Source organism: Corythoichthys intestinalis, chromosome 6 (genome assembly GCF_030265065.1).
Source record: "Corythoichthys intestinalis isolate RoL2023-P3 chromosome 6, ASM3026506v1, whole genome shotgun sequence".
NCBI classification, from domain to species: domain Eukaryota; kingdom Metazoa; phylum Chordata; class Actinopteri; order Syngnathiformes; family Syngnathidae; genus Corythoichthys; species Corythoichthys intestinalis.
This window is the reverse complement of record NC_080400.1, coordinates 45618420-45643939: the sequence shown is the minus strand read 5'-3', so window position 1 is coordinate 45643939 and position 25520 is coordinate 45618420. Positions and strand designations below refer to the sequence as shown.

Sequence of the window (25520 nt, the reverse complement as noted above, 5' to 3'; positions counted from 1 at the left end):
TTCATATCTGAGAAAACAAGTTTGTATGAGTTAGGGAAAGTGTGCAATAATTGTTTAAATAAAAGAAGCCAAGTGCCTACATTTGGGCATCCTAAAAGAAAATTACATCAATGTTTAGTACATCATCCTTATACAAAAACAACAGCTAGCTTTCAATGAAAGGCTAGATTGTAGTTGAATTTTACAAAAATAAATAAAAAATCTCCAGTTCCGTCAGGTGAGTTACGAGAACAAAGAATTATGTGCAATGATATGAAATGAACAGATATAAGTTGAAGTGAAATATGCTAAATAAATCTGTACTGACTTATACCAACATTCATGTGTATTGGTTCAGGTGATACAACACTCGATTCAAAGCTTTGGTTTCAAAAACTTGTAAAACATTTTGAAGTGCATTTATTAAAAAAACTGAGAACTATGCAAGAATGGGTCCACTCAAACTAAGGTATTGTAACATAAAAATGATATGGGAAAAATTAATGGAAAAAAATCTTGAGATATCCAAGGACCGATCTACATCTGAGGCATTCTAGACAACCCCGAGACTCGAAGCATGGAGTACGCTCATGAAATTCTGATGAGTGATTTCATTTGACATAATTTTTTTTTCATGTCAGTGTCCCCTGAAGTTGACCCATTTTTGGACAGTTCCCTGTTTATTTATGTATTTTTAAATAAAGGGACTTGCACTCTGAAGCCATCGCGTTGCATTACAATAATGCACAAAATGCAAATAATGATCCAAATGAGGAATAGCTAGCTTGACTTTGTTGTTCCTTGAGGAGGCTGGCCTGACCGCAGTAGTTTTTCAAGTTCACACAGTTTAATGTTATACTAACTGTAGACGCAGGTTTGACTTTGAGTAATAATAATAATAATAATACATTTCTAGAGCGCTTTTCAAAACACACAAAGACGCTTCACAAGAGACATGGAATCACAGTATGATAAAAAGGTATTAAAAGGATAAAAAATTAAAAGCACAATAAAAAGTAAAAATATAACGGCTAGGGGTTATGGTGGGTAAGAAAGAGTGAACAGGTGTGTTTTAAGTCTAGATTTGAAAAGTGATCGAGTAGATATGCTGCGGAGATCAGGGGGTAAGGAGTTCCAGAGCTGGGGGGCGCAATGACTAAAAGCTCTGGAACCTAAGGTGGAGAGGCGGACACGGGGAACAGAGGGGAAGAATAGTGGAAGAGCGAAGTGAACGGGTTGGATTGTTTAGACGGAGAAGATCGCAAAGGTAGGGAGGGGCCAGGGCATGGAGTATTTTGAAGGTGATGATGAGGATCTTGTAGTTGATTCTTTGTTTGACAGGAAGCCAGTGAAGTTGATGGAGGATGGGGGTGATGTGGTGTGTTGCGGGGGTTCGAGTGATGAGGCGTGCTGCTGAGTTCTGGGTACAAAGTAGCAAAATTTGTGGTGCTTCCCCCACCTCCACAACATTGACGTATTTTTACATTACTCCTGCTGGCTGTAAAATTTTATTTAAAAAAAACAAACTTTTTCTATTATCCCACCTCTTTGAAGGTAGCGGCGGAGGTGGCATGTTGTCGACATGAATCTGTTGGGGCTGTCTGTGGTTGGGGGGTACGGTTGAAATCATTAGCCAATCAAACATGCGTTTCAATCCTTACAACGTATGGGAAGACGATCTACATTTATTACGTAACTGAACTCACACTGTACAATGCAAATAAGGTAGCTTAAAAGTTGGTAGTGACAATTTGAGCATCCTGAAAAGTTGGTAGTGTTATATCCCGGCCGTCCGGTATGCAAACCTACACTGTTGCTTTAAATTACACCACAAGGTTTTCAATATTATTCCGGTTTGTGACAAAGATGGCCATGCATAATGTTGTAATTTTCTCTTTTAATATGTTTAAATGTTTTAAATGATTGTACAGCAACCTTGAGTGCCAGAAACGCACCTTCAAAAAAACTGTAATAATATTATTATTTTCCTTTCTGCTTTGTCAGGCATTTTTGGTCGTTTTATTGTTGAAGTATCCAGCCAACTTCAACTTTGTCAGTGATTCTTGAACACTGTACTCAAAAATGCTGACACTGGCTTCAACTTTAACAAGACTGCCAGTACCTGCACTGGCCACTCAGCCCCACAGCATGATAGAAACTCACCAAATTTTATTGTATGTAGCAGGTGTTTGTCTTGGAATGCTGTATTCTTCATCCGCCATGGATAATTCCATTTTAGTTTCATCTGTCCAAGGCATCTTATTCCAAAATCAAGCTGGCTTGACCAAATACGCTTTAGCACATCTTCCATGTGGCATGCATGCAGAAAAGGCTTCTTCAGCATTATTCTCCATACACCATGTCCTTGTGCAAAGTGCGCCAAATAGTTTAAATGTACGCAAGGATACCATCTGCAGCAACTTCATTTTTTAGGTCTTTGGAGGTGGTCCATGGGTAAATTTGACTATTGTCAGCATGCTTCGCCCCTGTTCATCATCAAGTTTTTTTTTTTTTGGCCTGCCAGCCACTTAACGAAAACTGTGACTGGTCTCCCATTTCCTCACTATATCCTCAAAGTGAAAACTGACAGTGGACACCTGGGCTAGCTCTTTGTATCCTTTCCAAACACCATGATGTTGAACAATATGTTTTTAGGTCATTTGAGATGCAAAGAACAGTAACACTTGCAAATGGCCACCATAAGTACTTTCTCACTGTTGATTTTCCCTGCTTATGTAGGACAAGGGTCAAATTCGTCACCCAATAACTATTGCTAAAGGTATTCAAAACAGGATACAAAGGTGCCCAGATTTTTGCACCTCGCTTATATTGTCTAGATACTTATTACACTTTCCATAGCAACCAGAAACATTTCATTTTTCAAATCTCAATATTTACTAAAATTGATCAGAGCTGTCCAAAGTTTTTCATATCAGTGATCGCTTTGGGGAATAAAACATTTTAGTGATACCATACCATTTTACATGTTCGAATTTTCAATGTGATACTTTGAGCCTTTATGAAGTATGACAGCAATTTTACAACAATGAACACATGCACACATCTCCACATAATGCATGTAAAAGATGAAATGCAGCACAGTGGAACTTTTAATTAATAAAACATTACTGGAACTCCTATGATAAAAAGGAAACAATAAAAGCCTGTACATTTGACAATATTCAGTGTCTAAGACTGTCGGTATCAATGCCTCGTGGTGTAAACTACTATAGCTACACAAAAAAAAAAAAAAAAAAAAAAACAGAGGCTAAGGCAGTTTGGGTTTTACACATTTAGATACAGTATGGTGAATATACTCATTAATGGATATTGCACAAAATACATAGATGCTTGAGTGGTGCATCATATGTCAAAATAATTGTGCAGACAAAATTGCTAACAGAGAGGGAAACAGTTGCACATTCATGGATTACGTCGGCGACGAACATTTCCTTTTTGTCATTTTTCCTCAGTTAGCAAGCCCATTTGATGTTGAGTGGTAGTTATAATGTATATTTTTAGAGAATAGTAACTATTATACATTATGGACATGAATGCATTTTGGGACCCCACCCCCTCAAAATAAAATCTAACAAAAAAAAAAATCGCACATTTCTTTCTAAAACGTTCCAGTGTTTAATGGTTCAAATGGGATTCAAGTCAGCCAAAAACCAAAAGGCTCACTTCCCTCAAAATCTCATGATTCTGGAATGAGGTGAGCAGGGATAGACATCTCAATATAAAAAAATACAATCTGCCCACAGGACTGGGGTACACTTTCAGCCCCCAATGCCAAGTTCTACTGTATTTCCTGGTGTGATGGTCCTTTAAGGTAAAAAAGGAATGTTCAAAGGATTCAGGGGTGTGGTTTGACCAGGTGCCCATTCACTTCTACACGTGTCAAATCTACCACACTGGATCCAAAAAAGCTACAATGAATCAACCTGTTATGTAGGTGGCATCCTTGCTTTCAACATGTCTCTGGCACTCTAAGAGCGGTTGTCTTTGGCTACATTGTGGGCCATCCAGTTGACTTTGGTTGTCCAGCTCTCCCTCAGGGCCTCATCAAATTTCTGGCGGAACTGTTTTAGTGCCTCCTCGTCTGTTTTGCCCAGAGCCAGGGAATCCTACACGGAAGGCACCATGCAAGATAAAGAAGGTGTAGTCAGAACTTGGTCTCCGCATACAAAAAAAGGCCGTGTTGAGGAAGAATAAAGTTATAAAACAAAATGGAGAGTTCTTTTATAGCTTATGTATCTACATGACTTTACTGTTCCCACAGCGCTATACATTAGCTCACATTCACCCAGTCACACACACATTCACACACCAATGGTGCTACTGCCATACAAGGCGTTGCCAACCCACTGGGGGCAAATATTACAAATATAAATTATTTTGCTTATTATTATTATTTTTTATAGAAAGTATAAAACCTATTAATATATAAATTTTAAAGAATAATCCATCAGGAGAATCGCAGGCGGAAAAATATTTTGGCACGTGAACATCAGAACTTTTTTCTGAAAAACAAGACAGACCCAGAGTAAAGCATGGCCACTCACGAGTAACAACATTAAATGATTAATAAATGAGATTTCATCCATCCATCCATTATCTTCCGCTTAGTCCGGGGTCGGGTCGCGGGGGCAGCAGCTTTAGCAGGGAAGCCCAGACTTCCCTCTCCCCAGCCACTTCAGTCAGCTCCTCCGGCGGGATTCCAAGGCGTTCCCAGGCCAGCCGAGCGACATAGTCTCTCCAGCGTGGCCTGGGTCGACCCCGGGGCCTCCCGCCGGTGGGACATGCCCGGAACACCTCTCCAGGGAGGCGTCCAGGAGGCATCCGAACCAGATGCCAAAGCCACCTCAACTGGCTCCTCTCAACGCGGAGGAGTAGCGGCTCGACACCAAGCCCCTCCCGGATGACCGGGCTTCTCACCCTATCTCTAAGGGAGAGCCCGGACACCCTGCGGAGGAAACTCATTTCGGCCGCTTGTATCCGGGATCTTGTTCTTTCGGTCATGACCCACAGCTCGTGACCATAGGTGAGGGTGGGAACGTAGATCGACCGGTAAATCGAGAGCTTCGCCTTTTGGCTCAGCTCCTTTTTCACCACAACGGACCGGTGCAGAGTCCGCATCACTGCAGACGGCGCACCGATCAGCCTGTCAATCTCCCGCTCCCTCCTACCCTCACTCGTGAACAAGACCCCAAGATACTTGAACTCCTCCACTTGGGGCAGGATCTCATCCGCGACCCGGAGAGGGCATGCCACCCTTTTCCGGCTGAGGACCATGGTCTCTGATTTGGAGGTGCTGATCTGCCTTAAATGAGATTTCAGGTTGATTGTATTGAAAGGCCTGTTAGGTTGTATTAATACAAATATTGTGAGCCAGTTACAACTTATGAATTAATGGCATGTGCTAAAATACAGCAATTTGGCAAAGTCATTCAAAATAAGTTGACTGACATTCCACCAACAAGAACTTTATGGAAACGAAATGTGCTGTACTGCATAAGGTAAGTTGAACTGGGAATGTCAAAGTAAATACACATTGGTTTGCTGTAACAGGCATTATTGGCATTATGACATATTTAGTACAGGTAGTCCCCGAGTTACGACGTACCCGACTTACGTGTTTTCGACTTTACGACGCCAGAGTTTAAAAAAAAAAATAAAAAAAATAATGCTAATTGTTTGTGTGGATTGTTATTGCTGTATCAGCAGCTAGTTATAAATGCAAATTTGAATTGCTGTTATTGAACATAAAACTGATTTGATTTAATTTTTATTTTAGTTACATTCTACAAGTGTTGATGTAATGAGCAGCTGAATAAAGTCAGCAAATCACACGGATGCCCGACATCGTCATTTCGGAGCTTAGCTCGCTGTCCAGCTAGGACTTGGCTCCAACATCATAATGAGGACAGTATAAATGACGTATAAAACATGTTTTTGGAGAGTTATTTTGAGATTTAGGGGGTATTTAGGGGTACTTAGAGGGATAATTAATTGAAAAATATTGAAAAAATATAAGTATTTCATTTAAAAATAAATGAAATGCGCAGCTTATTCGCAACTTGCCCTGTACAGAGTTGATACTGCATCTCAATTTCACTTGCAAAACCCTGCCCCCCCCAAAAAAACAAACAAAAAACAAACAAAAAAAAACAAAAAGAGATAACAGGTGATCAGCTTATTTATTATTACTTATTCTAACTACAGTCACCCAAATTTTAGTGACAATGTATTCATATCTATTCTACAGTATTGACATGCAAAAGACCTAAAAGGCATGCAAATATGTTTATTACCTTCAGGTACTGGATGTCTTTGACTGAAGTGAGCTCAGGTAGGCCAGCAGTAAGCATGAGAGCAAACAGTGTGATGAAGAGGTTTCCATTTTTCCTCAAGATGAGATAGGCCTCCTCACAGTACTGACGGAAGCTGCCAACACAGATTCATATGTATTCGAACTTTTTTGGGAAATAAAGAGACAAGGTAGGATCTGCAGTCTAGAGTTAAACATATACATGGTCCTGGAATATCAGTATATTGTATGAGAAAAATTTGTCTAATGTCAGTTAGAAGAAATAAAACTTTACAATGGAAAAATGAAGGTATGCTTAAAAAAAAAATCATTTACTGTAAGAGTCGTCATCAGACTGTTTTGGCCAAACCCAGATTATGTATGTTTAGTGCAAATGTAATTCTACTCATGTCCTAAAAGTTCACTCCACAGTCTCTGCTGCCACCTAGTGGTGACTACGCATAATGCAGCAAAAACCAGAAAATACAGTATCTATTCTGGAATATGAATACGGAAAAAATATAATCAGGAAAGCAGATGGAAAAAAAGGGGGGGAAAAAAAACACAAAAAATTTTGTGTTTAGAAAGCTGAACATATGAAATGTGGAGAAATGTTAATATATTTTGCTGAAAATGTGATGGGATTACCTTATTCCAACTCACTTTTGGAAAGAGGTGAAATTTTCATTTTGTTAAAACTTATTTCAATATAACACGTTAATCTATAACAGACACACAGGACTGTTACAACAACAGACAGTTTTAATTTGATAAAACACACCAAGTGAAACGTACCTGCCAAATTTTTCAGTGTAACCCGTTTTGCCTTGTTGTATGACGTGAATAAAGTCGTGGGTTAAGATGAAGGGCACACGCTCTCTCTTAATGCCAAACTTTGACTTGAAGTTGCCCAGTATGTGGCCAAAGTCTATGTGGAAGAGCTGATGGGCAGAAACAAAAGCATTGAGTGCCATCTTTTATAATATGCATTAAAACATTTTTCCTGATGACCTAGATATACTAGACAATTAACATTTAAACAATTAGGTGAATGTTATTAATTATTAATATTTTATTTTTACAACCTGTCCTGTGCTGCGAACCATGATGTTGTCACTGTGGCGGTCCCCAATGCCAAGGACATATGTAGCTACACAGTAGCCTGCACATGACAGGGTGAACTCTTCAATTGCCCGGTCAAGGGCATCCCTATTTGAATGCAACAAATGAAGATTTTTCAGGAAAAAAAACATGACCAAAATAAGTGAAAGGTAATCCTATAGCGGCATCATACCCAGAGTTACGCTCTTTGAGCCAGTTGAGCAGAGCATCCTTATTGAAAGCAGCAGTGGCTGCCACATTGGAGCTGGTCAACTGGATGTTGGCAATTGTGTCAGCTGATGACACAACCTCAATCAGCCCTGCCCGGTCACCTGTCGCTAGGCAACCATATGGTACAACCCTGCATGACAAGAAGAGAAAAAGCTGGTTTGAGGATGTAATTTTTTTGATCACCAGATTCGGTTTCGGTTATAGGTAGTAGGCCTGCTGTCATTACAACACCAGTGAAGAAAAATAGCTTTGGATTGTTAAAAAAAAACAAACAAAAAAAAAAACAGTCACAAATACAGTATCTTGTCAATTAGACAAACCTTTTCTAGAAAACCAAATAGAAAGGGAAATTCATTTAAAAAAAATTCTAGATAGCATGCACATCCAATAGAATATAGATATCAATGATATAACCAAGGTGGGAGTACATTGCTGACTTTGAACATCAAGTCCGGTGCAGTTTACAAAAGGACTTAACCCGTACATAGCAGAATGTTGTAATACACAGATCTCCTTTTGGGTGAAATAAGCACAGAATTCACACAGCTGTGATGGCTTTAGAGTGCTATGTTGGGGCTGAAGCCTGTACAGGTCCCTCTCCCAGTTAAAGTAGATTGGATGTCTAGCACAGTGTTCCCGGTTTAAATGAACTGGATTAGAGCGGTCACGACTAGTCGACGTCACCAATGACGTAAATGTGTCGACGGGCACAACATACCTTTGACGGGTTAGGAAAACATGTGGATAAAGTTAAAAATGGCAGACGCTTGCGACAAAAGCGGTGAAAGCGGCATAAAGCCAAAAAAGCGGACCAGAAAAGGCCAAAGTCTAGAATTATTTGATGGAAAACATGTAGGGTGCCACTGTGTGTACTCTTTGCAAAGCTGAGTTCACATACCACGGTAGCACGTCAGGCCTAAACGAACACTTGAAGCGCTGTCACCCAGGTGTAATTTTGGAAGACAAGAAACAACAAGCTGGCGGACCGTAAGTTCATACAACTAACTAACAATTTTTTTTTTTTTTTTTTAAATTGAAGTTGCCTTTGTGCGTCGTATCAACGTGCATCATTATGTTTTTTTGACAATGACAATGATGATGGCCCAGAACATGAGCTCATGATGAGAAAGGAGATACAAATGTACAGTCGCATAAAAAGAAGCCCATTGCAGTGGTGGAGGGACAGTAGCCACGTTTACATGCTGACTTTTATTCATACCGATTCAAATCATTCTGAATGGAAATTTCAGATCAGCTGTTTACATGTCACTTCATCTATTCCGATCCAGCGTTTACATGTAACTGCCTTTATTCCGAAAGGACGTTTGACAACTGCCGTCTGACATGCGCAGATTAATCAAAACAAAGCGTCACGTTGCAAAACATGGAGATCGATCGTCGGAGTGCTGCTGTTTTAACTTTAACCCACTTGTTGTGTTTGTGGGGTCGTATCCGCTTCTGCTGTTTTGCTCTTTTGCCTTGTAGTAGCCAGTTTTCCACCGGTTTCTAATCTGGTCAACGCTCCGGTCTATTCCGGCTTCGTGTAACCTCTCGTGAACTTTTTTAAATAGTTCACTGTTCCTCGTTTTACGTCCGTCTAAGCGAGCAATTATATTCAATTCTTTTAAAGTTTGAATTAAATACAATCTTTCCGCCGGACTCCAATTAGGTGCGCTGTGCTTGGAAGCCATGCTGCAAGTGACGTTACTTACGTCAAGTGACGTAACCACGTCAGTACGGAGCATGTGCAGAAAGAACGCAACCAGACACCATTCCGCTTCCCTGTTTACATGATATAATTTTACTTCTAATCGGTTTGGGAAAAGGAATATTCCACCCCTGTGAATCGGAATGAAATTCCATTCGGTTTGGGCTTGTTCATTCCGAATGAGGTGTTTATATGGAACACATTTATTCGGTTTGAACAAATATTCCGATTGTAATTGGAATATTTGGCTCCATGTAAACGTGGCAAGTGATGGCCAGATCATACCTGGCAGTGCCTGCAACTTCAACACCATCTTCTCAGCTGCTGAGAACATTGTTACCAAAAAAAAAAAAAAAAAAAAAATTGGGGCAAGCTTGAGCATGTAGACATGCTCACCTTCCTTCATTTTAATGTTTAGAACAATACAGACATACCACAAAAAGTAAGAATTGTTTTGACTCTTGTTGGAAAGGTGAAGTCACAGTGTTTCCGTTTACATTCTTTTTTTTTGCACTAGTAAATGCTAGCAGCATTTGACCTCATTGTTTGTGATTTATTATTGTTATTTATGTTTATTATTTATACGTTAATAAAGAATGTACGTGTTCCAAAACTTTTTTTTGTGAATTAATAAGCGTCAACAAAAATTTCATAGCTAAATTAGTAAAAAAAAAAAAAACATTAGATTAGTCGACTAATCATAAAAATAGTCGGCTGACTAATCGGGAGAAAATTAGTTGTTTAGGACAGCCCTAGACTGGATGTCTATAACATTGTGAATGACAGGCAATCACAAAAATACACTAATAAATTTCTGTTCCGTTGCAAGATATTTTTTTACTTCGTTGTCGCCAACAATGGGAAACTTTCACTTTGCGTTTTAAGCAAAGAATATTATAATGTGTTGCCATGTAAGGGATGAAAGGATTTGTTGTACAATAAAGAACATCAATAAAAGCAGCAGCAGAGCTATGTTGAGTAATATTTTGAATAGGATAAATAAAAAAATATCAAAAACAAAGACCACCAAAATTATTGAACATAAGATGGCCAGTTAATAACAATACATTAGTTTTATACAGCTCTTTCCCAGATAGATGTATGGGGGAAAGACTGAAAAAGCAGTTTCTGCTCTTGCACTCCTCTTTAAAAGAAACTGCTGTATTTTAAGCCAAAAGAACTGTTGTGTTTGATTGAACAATATGTCTATATGCTGCCATAGCAGATAAGTGGCGCATTAAGCCCCTGAACTATTTTTAATTTGTCCGTCTTACCCTGGAAACCCCCGTTTACAGACGTAGCACAACCGCTTTTGTTTCAACCCAGCCATAAAAAGAAGGGAAGTAATTATATTTATTATTCAAAATGTCTGTAGTTATTAGCTTACAATCGTTAATTGATGTCTAATATTTCGTTACCAAAAAAAAAAAAAAAAAAGTTATGAGGTAGCTATCCGCCATTTTTTTTTTTTTTTTTTTGATTAACTTGATTAACTCGATTAAAAATTTTAATCGTTTAACAGTCCTAGTATTTTTTGTTACTGTCACATTTTCTCCAATATGTTAGATGATAAATAATCGATCCAAACAAAGAAAAATTGAATAAAATGTTTAAAAGGGTAAATATATGAAAAAGAACATCTCAACCACTCCTTGATGTCTGCATCGCGACCCTTGTTATATTACGATGTTTCGCCCATAAAATCCCCCCAAAATTCAGCTGTGGCCATTCACAGCTGTGTCTTGACATTCAGTGATACATGCTATGGTCCAAGGTAAGTACATGATAATATCTCGTTAAAGTCATGGCGTCTGTAATTCTGCTCTCATGTGCTCTCACCTCCAGATAGGGTTTTGCAGTTTAAATTATTATTATTTTTTTAAATGCCCTCATGTTCAAAATGTTTTCTTCCCCCACAAAATTGAGATTTTAAGCTTTCCAATGATGTATCACACATGCATATCGGACAATTTTGAAAGTTGGCCAAATTGGGGGTCTCAGAGCGGAACTTCAAGTAACCTGAGTGTTTTCCGCCATATAAAGCTCAATGTTAAATGGGCATTGTGATTTTGGTGACAAATTCTGTAAGCTACACTATGTACAGTAAGTGTCACACTCGCCGTGTTATACATTTCTTTATAAAAATGTCTATCCTAGTTTGAATAAATTCACAAATGGAGTTCTTCTACAGGTCAGACAACACGAGGACCTGTGAAAGTTTGGATTTAGTTTTGATGAAATAAAGATGTGTGTACTGTACACGTGTCTTAGACTGTATAGAAGGTGTGCATGAAAGTTTCAACTAGTGACTGGAAGATCAAACAAAAATGAGGTAGTTGAGTGCTTCTCTTTCTTTGCGGCTAGGGCAGGGCAAAAAGCTAACATGTTGAAAGAAACAGCCACTCACTCACCTGAGATCCAGATTAGCTTCCTTCCACAGCAAATCCATTAACCTCAAAATCTGCAGCATCAACATATCTTGTCTTAGGTCTATGGGGAAAAACTAAATTAGAACAAGAAATAAATTGTGGAAACTTAACATTACTTCTAAACCACAGGTGTTAAACTCAAAGCCAAGGGGCCAGATGTCAACGCGTATTTATCTTGTCCCACTAAAATACTGTGAATTTGATGGTTGAACTTGTGTTTTTTTTTTTGTTGTTTTTTTTTTTTTGCTAAAAGAAAATTTGAATTAATTTTTGTAGTCTTCCATGGAAGACTAGAGAAATGAGAACATTTACTTCCACTTTTAAAAAAAATTAACATTACATACGTACATAAAATCGATAAACAAAGAAAATGTTTAGTTTTTATCCACCTTTTCGTGTTAAAAATGTTAATGAATACATGGTGAATATATCTGTATTTAGAATATTTGGTATTAAAAGGCTCAAAAAGAATGATTCTGACCATTTTTAGATCCAATTCTCTAAACAATCAATTATCGATTCATCGTGACAGCCCCAGTCAGCAGACATATGCCCTTACGGAGGAAACCTTTGCTGCGTTTCAATAACGGTTTGAGTCACCCTCGCTCACTTGCCCTTGGGCCTAGGCACTTGCTATGATGAGGCCACTCTGACGGTGGAGAAAGACGTAAATGGAACACACCTGCCCTCGTTCACTCACAGGCCAGACAATCATGGATCAACCACATGTTGTTGAGGTGGCCTATTCCAAATCACACAAAATATACGGAGACTCATGTCATTAAGACGGAGACGTAATCCACTCTCAATGGCAATTATGTGGGTACCTGGGAATTATCAGAATTATTAGTTTCTTATCAAATTTTATTTGGGCAATTCATTATTTATTTATTTCTCTTTAACTTATATTTTGTAAACAGATTTGTTGTTTAAATATGTTTAACATACTTCAAGCTTAGTTTGTATAAGTTTTAGTTTCAGTCCCTCCCAAAGCCATTTGATGGATAGATGACTTCTTTCGTTAAAAGCAAAAACAGAAAAGGCAAGCGAAATCGAAAAGTCAATGAAAAAAAAATCGTCATTGTTTTTTCCTTTTGTGATTTTTAAAGACAAAAGTGAAAGTCAATAATAAAATTTACTTTTATATTTTCATTTATTTCTCTTTATATGTATTTATTCATGTATTTTTATTTTAACACCATCCTGTGATTCCATACCTTCTGCCATAGCTGCCACAGACAGTCAATTTCTTGACTTGACTTTTCTTTTTTTTCTCAAGTGCCTAGGGCAAGTGAGCGAGGGTGCATAAAACCATTATTTAAACCCAGCCCATAACTACGATGTGGCCTGTGACAAAAATGAGTTTGACACCACAAATCTAAACCCTGCCCCTTTCTTCTGACTTCTCCTACCGTCCCCGTTCTTGAAGATGATTCCCAATGTGTCACCCGCCAGCAGCTTGTTGTTGTAAACAATCCAAAGTGGCTTCATCTTGGAATCCATGTAGCGACACTTTTCCACACTGACAAAAAAGATTGAGCGTGTTAGAAAAAAAAAAAAATCACAACTTAAAACCTTGGCACCCATTGCTTTACTTCTCTCACTTCATGCCTGACAGCAGGATGTTGGGATTTAATGGAGAGTGCAGGTCAGACAGAGTCTCCGAGTAGCCACTCTGCCTTAGGCAAGTCATCATGGCTTCCTTGGTCAACATTGCTTCTTTTGTCTTACTCCGAGCATTCTTCATGGTTCCCAGCTTAATTAGCTCATTCACCGACTTCAGTTTACTCAGAGCTTCCACCTGGTTAGAAAATAAAGTAATTAATCATCGTTTTAATTTTCAGTGTTTGGATTAAAACTTGTGGTAGGACTCGATAAAAAAACAACATTGAATTAATCATCGTTTTTGTAATTAATCTTGATGAATCGCACAATACTATTTTCCCCTAAAATATATATTTTGAAAATTCATATAGATCTTAGTTAACGACTGAATCCAAGATCACATATTGTTAACACTAAACAAATGCATTTAATCAGATTGACAAAGCAGGCAACAAAACACAAAATATTTATTCATTAATCTCCCATGCCACCTATCCTCACGAAGGTTGCAGGAGCCAATGCCGGCTAACTATGGGCAGTTCGCTGTGTAATGGGTGGTTACACTCTCAATTGATTAAACAGCAAATATCTTTGACCAACTTTGAAAAGACAGTTATAAAACATAAAGGTTCATTGCAAGGCCTTGTGTACCCGCCCCCCCAACAACAGTATTGTTAAGTGGTCAAAAAGAAAAAAAAACCCTAATAAAAAGTATTTAATAATGCAGTATCTTAGAAAAAAATCAAAACAATAAAAAAGTGAAAAACCTATGGATCCAATTTAGGGTATATTAGGAGCAGTGTTGTTAATCCTACTTTAAAATAGTCAATAATTACAGTTACAAATTACTTCTCCCAAAAAGTAATTGAGTTAGTAACTCAGTTACCTCAATGTAAGAGCAATTAGTTACTTGGCAAAGTAACAGTCGTCAAATATGTTTATATCAACTAATTAAATTGAACTTTTTCACCCCCTCCCCCAAAAAAGAAACTATCGGTCAACCTTTTTACATTTTCTTTATTTCAGTTTAATGGTATACAAACTTCCAATGCTGCGAGAAAAAAAGCGTTTTTCCTGTTGTACTGAACAGTGACCCTAATATATTCAGTATAGTGGAAAACACCCCTCCTTAAACTACTGTATTTTAAGCCAAAACAACTGTCGTGTTTGATAGAACAATACGTCTATATGCTACCATAGCAGTTTTATGGTGCATTAAGCCCCCAAACTATTTTTAATTTGTCCATTTTACCCTGGAGACCCCCGTTTACAGACACCGTGCAACCGCTTTTGTTTCAACACAGCCATAAAAAGAATTATATTTATTGTTCGAAATGTCTATCATTTCAGCTCAGAATCATTAATCGATATCTTATATTTAGTTTAAAAACAAAAACGACTTTTTAATTGCATATTTTAATCTTTTAAACAAATTACATCACAATAAAAAAATAGTGTCTTTAAATAGGTCTCGGATATCTACCTCATAACTATTGCTTAATTTTATTTTATTTTATTTTGTTACTGTCGCATTTCCCCCGATATTTTAGATAATAACAGATCCAAACAAAGAAAAATTGGGAAAAAACGTTTAAAAGGGTAAATATTTGACAAAGAAAATATCGACCACTCCTTGATGTCTGCGATATCTGCATTGCAACCCTTGTTATATATTACATATTAAATGTTATATTACACAATAATGTCTCATAAAAATCATGGTGTCTTTAATTATGCTCTCCCCTTGTGTTAGGGTTTAGGGGTTAAACATATTTTTTTAAATGCCCTCCTGTTCAAAACTTTTCTTCCCCCAGAAAATTTTAGATTTAAAGCTTTCCAATGATATATCACACATGCATATAGGACAATTTTGAAATTCGGCCAAATTGGGGGTCTCAGAGCGGAACTTCCAAGTCACCTGAGTGTTTTCCGCCATATAGATATATTTTTCAATTTGCAGGTGAGGCCTGAATCTCTTCCCTCTTCTATCTTTCCTCAAGTTGTTTTGATTTAAAAACAAAAAAACACACACAGACTGTTTATGGATAGGTCATTCAAGAAAAGTTTAGGGCAAGTGACTATTGTTGGTAATGAAAAACAAAAACAAATTATTGTTATATTGTAGCATCTACAAGGACAACACCCATTTAATGATGAAAATGCATATTGAACAGGAACAGTCCATTATTTTCAATTAATTGTACCCACCTGAACGCCACGAAATATATGTAAAAAGTTTCCTGAGCGTTTAACATGACGCTTGCCACGCTAAATGCTAATCTTCGCGAGAACGCGAATGCTATGCTAACGCTCCAAGCCACCTAGCATTGCGTTTGCAACAGGGTCACAACCCCCTTCCCTCCTCCCCCTCCTGCTCTGCTCTCTCCGTGTCTCCAGCGTCATTCAACCAAACTGTCGTAACGGGAGATTTCACTTCCTTAGTAAGGGTGTAGCAAAGATGGGAAAATTAATTAGATCACTCACTATTGACAAAAATAATGCTGCTATACTCTAACGCTGTTATTAACAACACTGATTAGGAGGTATATACATTATAATAAAATACATAAATAAACAAATAAATAACGTCATTGGTTGATATGTTTTTGGCTGTATACAGATCGCATATCTCAAAGAAATGTGGTGGTGTTTGTGTTTTAATATTGATTCTTTTGAAAGTTTAATACGGCAAATTGATGCAAATTTTCATGATCGCTTAAATTATATATTGGCATTAAAGAGCATACGACACGAGAAAAAAAGTCTTAAATGGCATTATTATGTGAATTAGAATCATATTTTGAGACGATTCGACTATATACAACAATTTAGCAAAGCACAGATGACGAGAAATTAGTCTTTTAATCTGCCGGTTAGCCACACCTATCATTATAGGGCTTTAGCGTCCCCAACAGGTGGATGACGTCAGCGGTAGACTGGGCTCATCGGATTTACTATTCAGCCCATTGAGGCGGAATTATTCAGAACGAGGAAAACGCGACGAAGAGAGCCGCAAAAGGTCATTGTTTCAGTCTCTCTACTCCAATGTTTTTACAGGATATTCTTTTTATCTAAGTATTTTTCCCCAATAGCTATATAAATGGCTTGAGAAGGACCAGTCAGCCCGTCGAGGGGGAACTATTCACAACGAGGAAAACGCGACGAAGAGAGCGGCAAATGTCATCGTTTCTGTCACTTTACTTCAATATTTTTACAGGATATTCTTTTTATCCAAGTATTTTCCCCAATTGCTAAATAAATGGCATGGTCATGACAAATAACAGTTTTGTGCTGAATGGAATATGAAATAATAAAAATGCATTTATTCAGGACGACATGGCAAAATTACTCCATAATGGTCAAAACTGTCGACTTCACCTTTACTGTCGCACCTCCCGAACGATATTTTATGACACCTAAATCGGACATATGTCATTTCCCTTCCCCGGCTTCGGAGAATGTAAACAAACCAGAAGGCGTGACAGCTAGCCGACATGCTAACCCGAACCGAGTGATGTTTCAAAATCTTCGAAGCGGAAAATCACGCCATAGCTATCCTGGATTATTTGACATGACTACCCGGTTGTCGATTGTCTTTGCGGATCGGCAAACCGCCCGGCGGAGAGCAATTTACAGTTCGTTCCCCGGAGGAGGGTGGCTGGAGTTGTTGTGCAGCTAACGTGCTGCTAATGAGCATGAGGAGAGCTTTTTGCATGCCTATCAATGATCAAACGTAAGTAGTCCTTTATTTAAAGGAAGTTTGTAGTGTTTACTTTGTAATCGCTGTATTCGTATTTGACATAATTAAAAACAAGATGTTTACTCACTTCCTCATAAGTCCAATGGTCCCACAGTAAATATCCACGGTGAATGGGAACCTTTTGAAACTCCCAAAAGGCGCATACGCCTCTCCCTCATACAGAATGATTTTTCTGCAGCCGTTTGGCTGGCGTGATGTGAAAAATAAACGTATTAATCCGCAAAATCAGCTGAATCCTTCGTCCTCTTACACAACAGTACACTGTATAGTGAAGAGGACGTCTTCTACCGTACACGTCACAGCGCCCGCCTCCTCAATGCAAGACCGAAGCCGGAAGTCACTCATTTTCATGGCGCGGGATTCGAAAAACTAAATAAATATAGCGATCGCTTCCACACACATCCAAGTGGTCCATATCATTCAGGGGCATAAAATACCGCGTGTATTATGAAATAAACATGCTTTTTCGTGTCACATGCACTTTCAGCTAGTTGGTGCGTTCGGAGGACAAAATATATTTTGTATTTTAATCCTTAGTATGTGTCATTTTTTTCCTTCCGTGTATTTAATGTTGCAGTTGACCTCCATTGGACTGTAGTAAACAATTTGAGTCTAGTTTTTTTTCCTTCCAAAATAAAATTTTAAACCTCAATGTTTAGATGTTTGCAGCATAATCGGTTGTACTAGGAACTGCGGTCAAAAAATATTTTTTAAAATGTGTTTTTCGTTTTGCAATTATTTGACCATGTTGAATGCGTTAAAGTTTGATCCTTAATTCATACTAATAATTAGACACATATTTAAACAGTAAACCATTGATTCACAATTACTGAATTGAAAAAGTATTGAAGCAAAAATATGTATTGACAGCATGTATAGACCCTACTCACCTACGTCACAAAATGACGTGTCGCTGTATCCGGCCGCCATATTGTCCGTATTTTTTAGACCTATTCTCATTGTTTTCAATTAGTCGTGCAAGTTATAGAGCAATTCATGGAAGCCCCGGTGTTATCTGACGCCGTAAACTCATTGGATGCGTTGCATAAAAGGCGTTATGTGGAAAAGCTTCAGTTTATCCATTCGCCAGATCCATATTTGATGCCTAAATCGATGTTTTTCGACCCCGTCTTCGCCGTCTTTGCCTGACCCTGATATTTACAACTATCTTGTCCACACATAATCAGCCTATTCTCACGAAAGTTTGAAAAACTTTAAGAGCTTGGAGGCTTATAAATGCTACGTTGCTGGTTGGGTGAAACAGGTCCTCGTACACGAAAATTCGGCAGGAATCTTGTGCTCGGAAGGTGAGTTACGAAATTTTCAATTCAAAATCTTTTGTTCTTGCTAACATCCACTGTCAAGTCTAATGTATTTCATGTCATTTGTCAATGGAGCTAGGGCTTTTAATGTTTATATGGTTTAGCGATAGCACTCTCACTACATACATATATAATATGTAATAAATACGAAGTGCGATAGCACTACTCCAGATTGTCCCTAGTTGAATTTATTTTTTGGCTTTTGACCTCAATAGTGAAATTGTAAATTAATTGTATGACAACTGTCTTATTATCCCCTTATAATTATGTATTTTCAGGTAGTTCATTCACAACGTCTGAGTGTATGTTGTCGGCGATTAGCCTAGCAATGATCTTAATTGTGGTTGTCAGCCCAAAACCCTCTAAATATATATTACATGCATCTTACCAGATATAAAAAGACTACTACATAATCTGTGGTAGTCGTTTGGAGCCCAGTTTTCTCGTCGAATTGCAGCAGTCAATCTCGCTCTCCTCTCCGGGTCTCTCGGAATACGGTAAAACTTTAAGTCTCTACGTCTTTCTTCTCTGTTTTTGCAACCCACCGCCACACACGACTTCACCATTTTGATTATTAATGTTAACGAGCAGAAAATCACGCCATAATAGGAGGACTTTACGAAGCGCTAATGCATTAACATGACGAGTATACGGACAACATGGCGCGGGGGCATGGCTGTGACGTCACGTGAGTAGGGTCTATACAGGGTGTTCCAAAACGTGTGACCCCATTTCGTAGGCCAATAATTTTGACATTTTTTGTTAGAATGACCTCAAATTTTCACAGCTTGTGTAGAAACGTTTGGCATTTCTATCTTTACAGGTTAAGAAATGCTGTTCACTTCAAACGCAAAGGCATTTTGCGTGTTGGAGTAAGCTCGGACTCAGTCACCGAAGACAGTGCAGCGTGCCTTCTTCACAAATTTTGCAAAGGCGGCACCAGAACTGAAACAGAGAATTACAGCTGCACTGGAAACTTATCAAAGACATGCTACAGCGAGTTTGGCACGAGCTCGAATACCGACTCAACTTGTGCAGAGTCACAGGCTGCGCTCATATTAAACATTTATGACAATCTGTCATAGAACCAACAAATATTTGTACTTTTCTTTGTAAATCTAATCAATAAAACATAACTTTCAACCTAAAGTGTATTTAGTTTCATTAAGAGCCATCAAGTAGTTTACATTTATTCAGAATGGGGTCAACCATTTTGGAACACCCTGTACATTCTCAATAAGCACACAGAGTCAGCAACATCCCAGAATAGGTCTACTTTTTAAAACAGGAAGTTGCAAATGCATGACAGGTTGAAGAGGAAGGAGGAGGACTTCCATGGGACAGTCAAAGTAGTGCAGAGTGCAAAGGTTAAAGGGCCGAAGGGTGATCCTTCTGTCAGTGTGACAGACTATAAACACCATAGATCTAATTTGATCGAGTTGACAGTAGTTGTCTACAATTCTGGTCCACATTCATAAATTACTGTTGAAACGTAAATGATTCCATGTAATTATTTACCGATTTCTTTTTTGAGTTGACTTTTACCTGTTTTTTTAGAACCTCAATATGAGGGATGCTGCCTCTACAATAGGCTTCGAGCATGAGGGCAAACTGAACAGAAACAGCAGGCATGTGGATTTCTGACCTGCAGGTGGTAGCAGAGAGAGTATGATCATCAAGTGAAAAATATTTCAAATCCAATTCATGAAAAATAAAAGAAAATGGATAACATCGACAAAAAACGTCCATCTTCAGAACGCAAGTAAACAAACACCTTAAGTGCCAGAAAAGGAAGTGCCCTATCTTGCGGTTTGCCTGGGCTCGATCCAGCAGGAAGTGGGTAAGGGCGCAGTCATAATAAGGCTCATAACGCAACACCTGCACCAACTGTAGCAAGTACTGTGACAGCTCCTCATTACTGAAAAACAAGAAGGAAGGAAGAATCAATGTTAGATCAAGTTCCTACTTTGATGAAGACTGACGATTTAAAAGAAAATGAGCCGAAAAGTATAAATATGCTAAAGACATTGAAGATACGTCCTGAACCAGCCGGCCAGAGGTGGCGTTTCAGTAAGACTTATCTAACTCCACTTGAGTCAATATTTTCAGTGCCTTCACCATAGTCATATTTTTCTGTTATTTTTATTTCAAATTTTCAGTCTTCGTCAGGTAGGATCATTTAAAAAAGGGGGGATTCTAAAGTCTTACCTCATGTCATACAAGCAACGCACTGCATACTCTCTGACATATTGATCTGGATAATTAAAATCCAGAAGCTCCAGCGCATCTTTTGGACACAGTTTGGGCCATATCTGAAGCAGTGCTTGCAACTGAGAAGCACACATAAACACAAACATAAAATTTTGATCCAACTTTTGAACATTTGTATACATCCTAAGGGCGTGCGAATAGTGATGAGTGATTAGGAATAATTTCCAGATGAAAATGTAGATGTTAAACTATTTTTACTGATATTTTTAATATTACTTTTACAATGAATTTTCCCAACATAACAAAAAAATTAAGCAATTTCCCTTGATTTACATTAAAAAAAAAGGAAACAAGAATTCTGTGCTTTATCTATTTCAGTCCTTTTTTATTAATCCATTAACATTCTCCTCCCCCAGTTTGTATTCAATGCAATGTTAAGTGTTAAGTATCCAACTGTGTGGGCCTTTTTGTTATCAGTAATTTTGACATCAAATTTGAATTTATAAACGTTCATACATGTAGTTATCATTTGCTCTGAATTGGATCAATTCAACTGGGTCCCGAATTTTAATAATGATAAAAACGATGTTGTAAGGAAAGTTTGTTTTTCCCCCGCAGGAACCCTACGCACCTTTAAATCATGTTATAAAATTTTAACTCGAAGTTTTGTCAGAGGAGCATCATTTTGTACTGTACTTTATTGAACTTCCACTTCACTTCAAATTTATCATATAAAAAGGACTATACTGGATTTTTAGAGTAAATTTAAAATACTTTTCTACTCCATGCATGCCCCACCAATGCCCTAATGAGTACCCAGAGCCCTGACATTTTAACTGAGGGGCTGTTTGAACGACAACGGCGGTGACAACACAAACATTTTTTCCAGAGAGCTCTATTGTTTACATGGCAACAGTGTTTTGGTTGGCTGAAAACGCAAAAATTCTAATACACCTTTCAGAGTGGCAATCTTGAAAACGCTCCCCCGTCACTGCCGTCTAAGCAGTTGACAACGCAAAATTGAATTTTGGGTCACAACTGACTTCAGTCCTCCAGAACAGTAGGTGGCAGTAATGATCCGATACATGTAACAGTGAAGGGGGTGAAAATACTGATGACGTCAGTACACGTGGACAGTCCGACAGTGTATGGAAAACATGTCTTCAAGTAGCAACCTTGTACACTGCCTAACTGTGTTCAAAATTATTCAAGACTTTAGTCAACAATTTTATACTCTAATTACAGAAACTCATTTATTACTCTGCCTGATGCACTTCGCCATGTTGTTATTTGATGAGGACGAAAGAGGAGACAGCAGAAGAGAACAGTTACGGGTTTAGGTGGTGCTGCCACCTACACATTGGGAATGTGTACTACATCTGCAAAATGGATGTTTAATGCACTTTTGCGCTTCGTGTGCATGCATTTTTGCCTCCGCGTAATGGTGTTTAAACGTGGAATTAAAATAGCGGCAAAATGCCACTTTTGCTTTATTTTGAAAGACCGTTGTCGTGTTAACGAATGCCCCAAAACTTTTCTTCTCTTTTGGGTTTCGGATCGAACACTCTCGGCAACCACACGCCTGTGCAGGTCCACACGCGTCCCCGTGGCAGCAGCGGTTTCATCGAACCTCTGCATGTCAAAAACACTTGCTACGAACAGTAAACAATCACGTTTGCTATTTTTATGTTTCTGATGCAGATTTGATTGGCCAAACGTTCGTTGCTTTATGTTCGTGGTCATACAAACATGCGCGATTCAGTGGACCTCATTAATTACAATCATGGAGGTAGCTGGGCACGAGGTGTTTTTTGTGTTTTTGTAATTCTATTTTTAATTATTTTTTTTTTTCAACTAACCTGGGCCATGTCCTCATGTTTGCTCCACTTGACGGAGAGTAGCAGCTTAGGCAATGACTGAGGAAAATTCTCCCGGCAGTCATGGCGTAGTGTCCAAATCAAGTCCTTCTCATTCTCACACAGCTGAGAAAGGGGATCCCGCTCCATGATCTCCTTCAGCTCAATGTAGAACTTCTTACCTCCACGACCCTGAGGAAGATGATGTAGTGTAAGACATCGTAAAAGTATGAGAATTGTTAAAAGTTATGAGAAAGTATAATTTACTGTTTCTATAAATGACAACTAGATGGCAAACATGTATTAGCAAGCCCACCCCACACACAAAAAATATTGGTTTTATTCCTATATTGGTACTGTATAATTATGGTAAATGTCCAATTATTAATTATGTGAGATATGAACACTTGTAGAGCTTTGCAAATTAAACTCAACCGCACCAAGCTGTATTTGGTATATTATACATATATATTCACAGGAGCACCTATGTGCAAGCCAGCACAAAGAATCTTGTGTAACAGTTTGTGGAGGAAAGAAATCAGATTTACCGTATTTGCCCGAATTTAAGACGGACCTGATTATAAGACGACCCCCTCTTTTTCAAGACTCAAGTTTGAAAAAAGACTTTTTGAACACCAAGTTCATTCTTATACAGGAAACAATTACAGTACATCTGAAACAAATGATTATAACAATATATTTGAGAGAAAAGGCATATTGTTTTGCCTCATTCAAATCTTAATATCTGAACATTTAAATATGTAAACTAAAGTGCAATCCAATTCGTTAATGAATGGCTTCTGGTTTTTGAAATGTAAATAAACCAATCTATTGTGATAAAACAACAAAATTGCAATAACTGCATTAACTATCAAAGTGAAGTCTAACTGTAACTGTAGTCTTGAAACAAATCTGAATAAGGAAAAACATTGCAATAAAATAATGCAAACTGGTTAAACTTGAGAGTAGCTGAGATCTGTCATGACAGAACATTACTCCTCAAGTTCAGCATTCAATTCAATGATATCTGGCGCCATCTAGCATCGTGAATGGGTATAACGTCTAGAACCCGAATATAAGATGACTCCCACTTTTTCAGTCTTATTTCAATACAAAAAACAGTCTTATATTCGGGCCAATACGGTATATCAGCTTTTTCCAACTCAAGGGCATAGGTTTGCATAGGGACGGTAGGGACTAGGGACATAACACTACCAACTTTTCAGGATGCTCAAATTCTCCCCACCAACTTTTAAGCAACCTTATTTGCATTATATAATGAGTTTAATTATAGGTAATTTAGACTGTCTTCCCATTTTTTGTAGGATAGATTTGACCCTACCAGTTTTAAGTAAATTACTGTATTTTCATTAAGTTCAGCCTTACATTTACCCCTTTTCACTTGCTGAATGTGTCATCCATTTCACCCCCCCAAACGTATCAAATACTTGTTCTCCCCACTGTATTTTCATTAAGTTCAGCCTTACATTTACCCCTTTTCACTTGCTGAATGTGTCGTCCATTTCACCCCCCCAACGCACGTTTGATAGGCTGATGACTTGCATCTATTTAAAATGCAGTGATTTATTTTCTACATTATTTATTAAACAATATTTTTATTTGCATCCTATGCAGATATTTTTTTTTTTACCAGATAATCATGCATTAATTATAGTCGAGGTAAAAAGTTTTCATTTTTTTGTTGAATTTGGCTGGGCTTGTGGTCAAAAGCAGTAGTGTTTTACCTGAGGGAAGGTTTAATTTTTATCTATTTTTTGTTACACCCTGACTAAGAACTTTTTTCAGTTATATTTAATTTATTTATTTAGACAGACAATGTTGAGTCGTCTTAAGAAAGATGTTTATTTTTTTGCATTCCTGGATAGTTAAAGAGATCATAAACAAGTTTGTATTTATTGTGTATGTTGATATAATTTATGTTTAAAAATTGCAATTTTAAATTTGCTAACAAAATCCAGACATTTATTGTGGAAGTTGTCAAAATGTTTCTTTAGTAGTTTTTGAAAACGAAAAGGTGCAGTACATCAAAATGGGACAGTATACATAAAAAAAAATAAATTAAAAAAATAAATAAATAAATAAAAAATCTTGCTGGTGGTGTTCCTCAGGGGTCTGTGTTGGGGCCAAAACTGTTTGAACAAGTATTTGATACACTGCCGATTTTGCTGGTTTTCCCACTTGCAAGCCATGTAGAGGTCTGTAATTTGTATCATAAGTTCTCTTAAACTGTGAGGGACGGAATCTATTACAAAAATCCAGAAAATCACATTGTATAATTTTTAAATAATACATTTGTATTTAACTGCATGAAATAAGTATTTGATACATTACCAACTAGTAAATATTTCGGCTCTTAGTTCTTTTTTAAGAACCACTCCTGTTCTGCACTCATTACCAGATGTAACTGCACCTGTTTGAACTTGTTACCTGTATAAAGACACCTGTTCACATGCTCAAACAAACAAACTCACACCTCTCCACAATGGCCAAGACCAAAGAGCTGTGTAAGGACATCAGGGATAAAATAATAGATCTGCACAAGGCTGGGATGGGCTACAGGAAAATAAGCAAGCAGCTTGGTGAGAAGGTAACAACTGTTGGAGCGATTATTAGAAAATGGAAGAAGTTCAAGTTGACAGTCAATCTGCCTCGTTCTGGGGCTCCATGCAAGGTCTCACCTCGTGGGGCATCACTGATCATGAGGAAGGTGAGGGATCAGCCCAGAACTACACGGCAGGACCTGGTCAATGACCTGAAGAGAGCTGGAACCACAGTCTTGACGAAAACCATCGGAAACACATTATGCCGTCATGGATTAAAATCCTACAGCGCACGCAAGGTCCCGCTGCTGAAGCCAGTGCATGTCCAGACACGTCTGAAGTTTGCCACTGACCATCTGGATGATCCAGAGGAGCAATGGGAGAAGGTCATGTGGTCGAATGAGACCAAAATTGAACTTTTTGGTCTCAACTCGGGTGTTTGGAGGA

At 38.0% G+C, this 25520-nt stretch overlaps 1 protein-coding gene across 3 annotated transcripts in view; it reads right to left on the bottom strand.

The window, feature by feature from the left end:
• Positions 1-2972: 2972 nt before the first annotated feature.
• pik3cb (phosphatidylinositol-4,5-bisphosphate 3-kinase, catalytic subunit beta) overlaps positions 2973-25520 on the bottom strand; it is a 99449-nt gene continuing 76901 nt past the window's right edge. For all 3 annotated transcript variants that reach the window (XM_057838441.1, XM_057838443.1, XM_057838442.1), the window contains 12 exons: positions 22516-22704; positions 20654-20775; positions 20220-20363; positions 19991-20090; positions 13363-13559; positions 13171-13280; positions 11741-11819; positions 7584-7751; positions 7375-7498; positions 7085-7230; positions 6294-6426; positions 2973-4106 (listed from right to left, as the gene is read on the bottom strand). In XM_057838441.1, coding sequence (XP_057694424.1) covers positions 3969-4106; positions 6294-6426; positions 7085-7230; positions 7375-7498; positions 7584-7751; positions 11741-11819; positions 13171-13280; positions 13363-13559; positions 19991-20090; positions 20220-20363; positions 20654-20775; positions 22516-22704 — 1650 coding nt within the window. In that variant the 3' untranslated portion in view covers positions 2973-3968. The remainder of the gene's footprint in view (positions 4107-6293; positions 6427-7084; positions 7231-7374; positions 7499-7583; positions 7752-11740; positions 11820-13170; positions 13281-13362; positions 13560-19990; positions 20091-20219; positions 20364-20653; positions 20776-22515; positions 22705-25520) is intronic.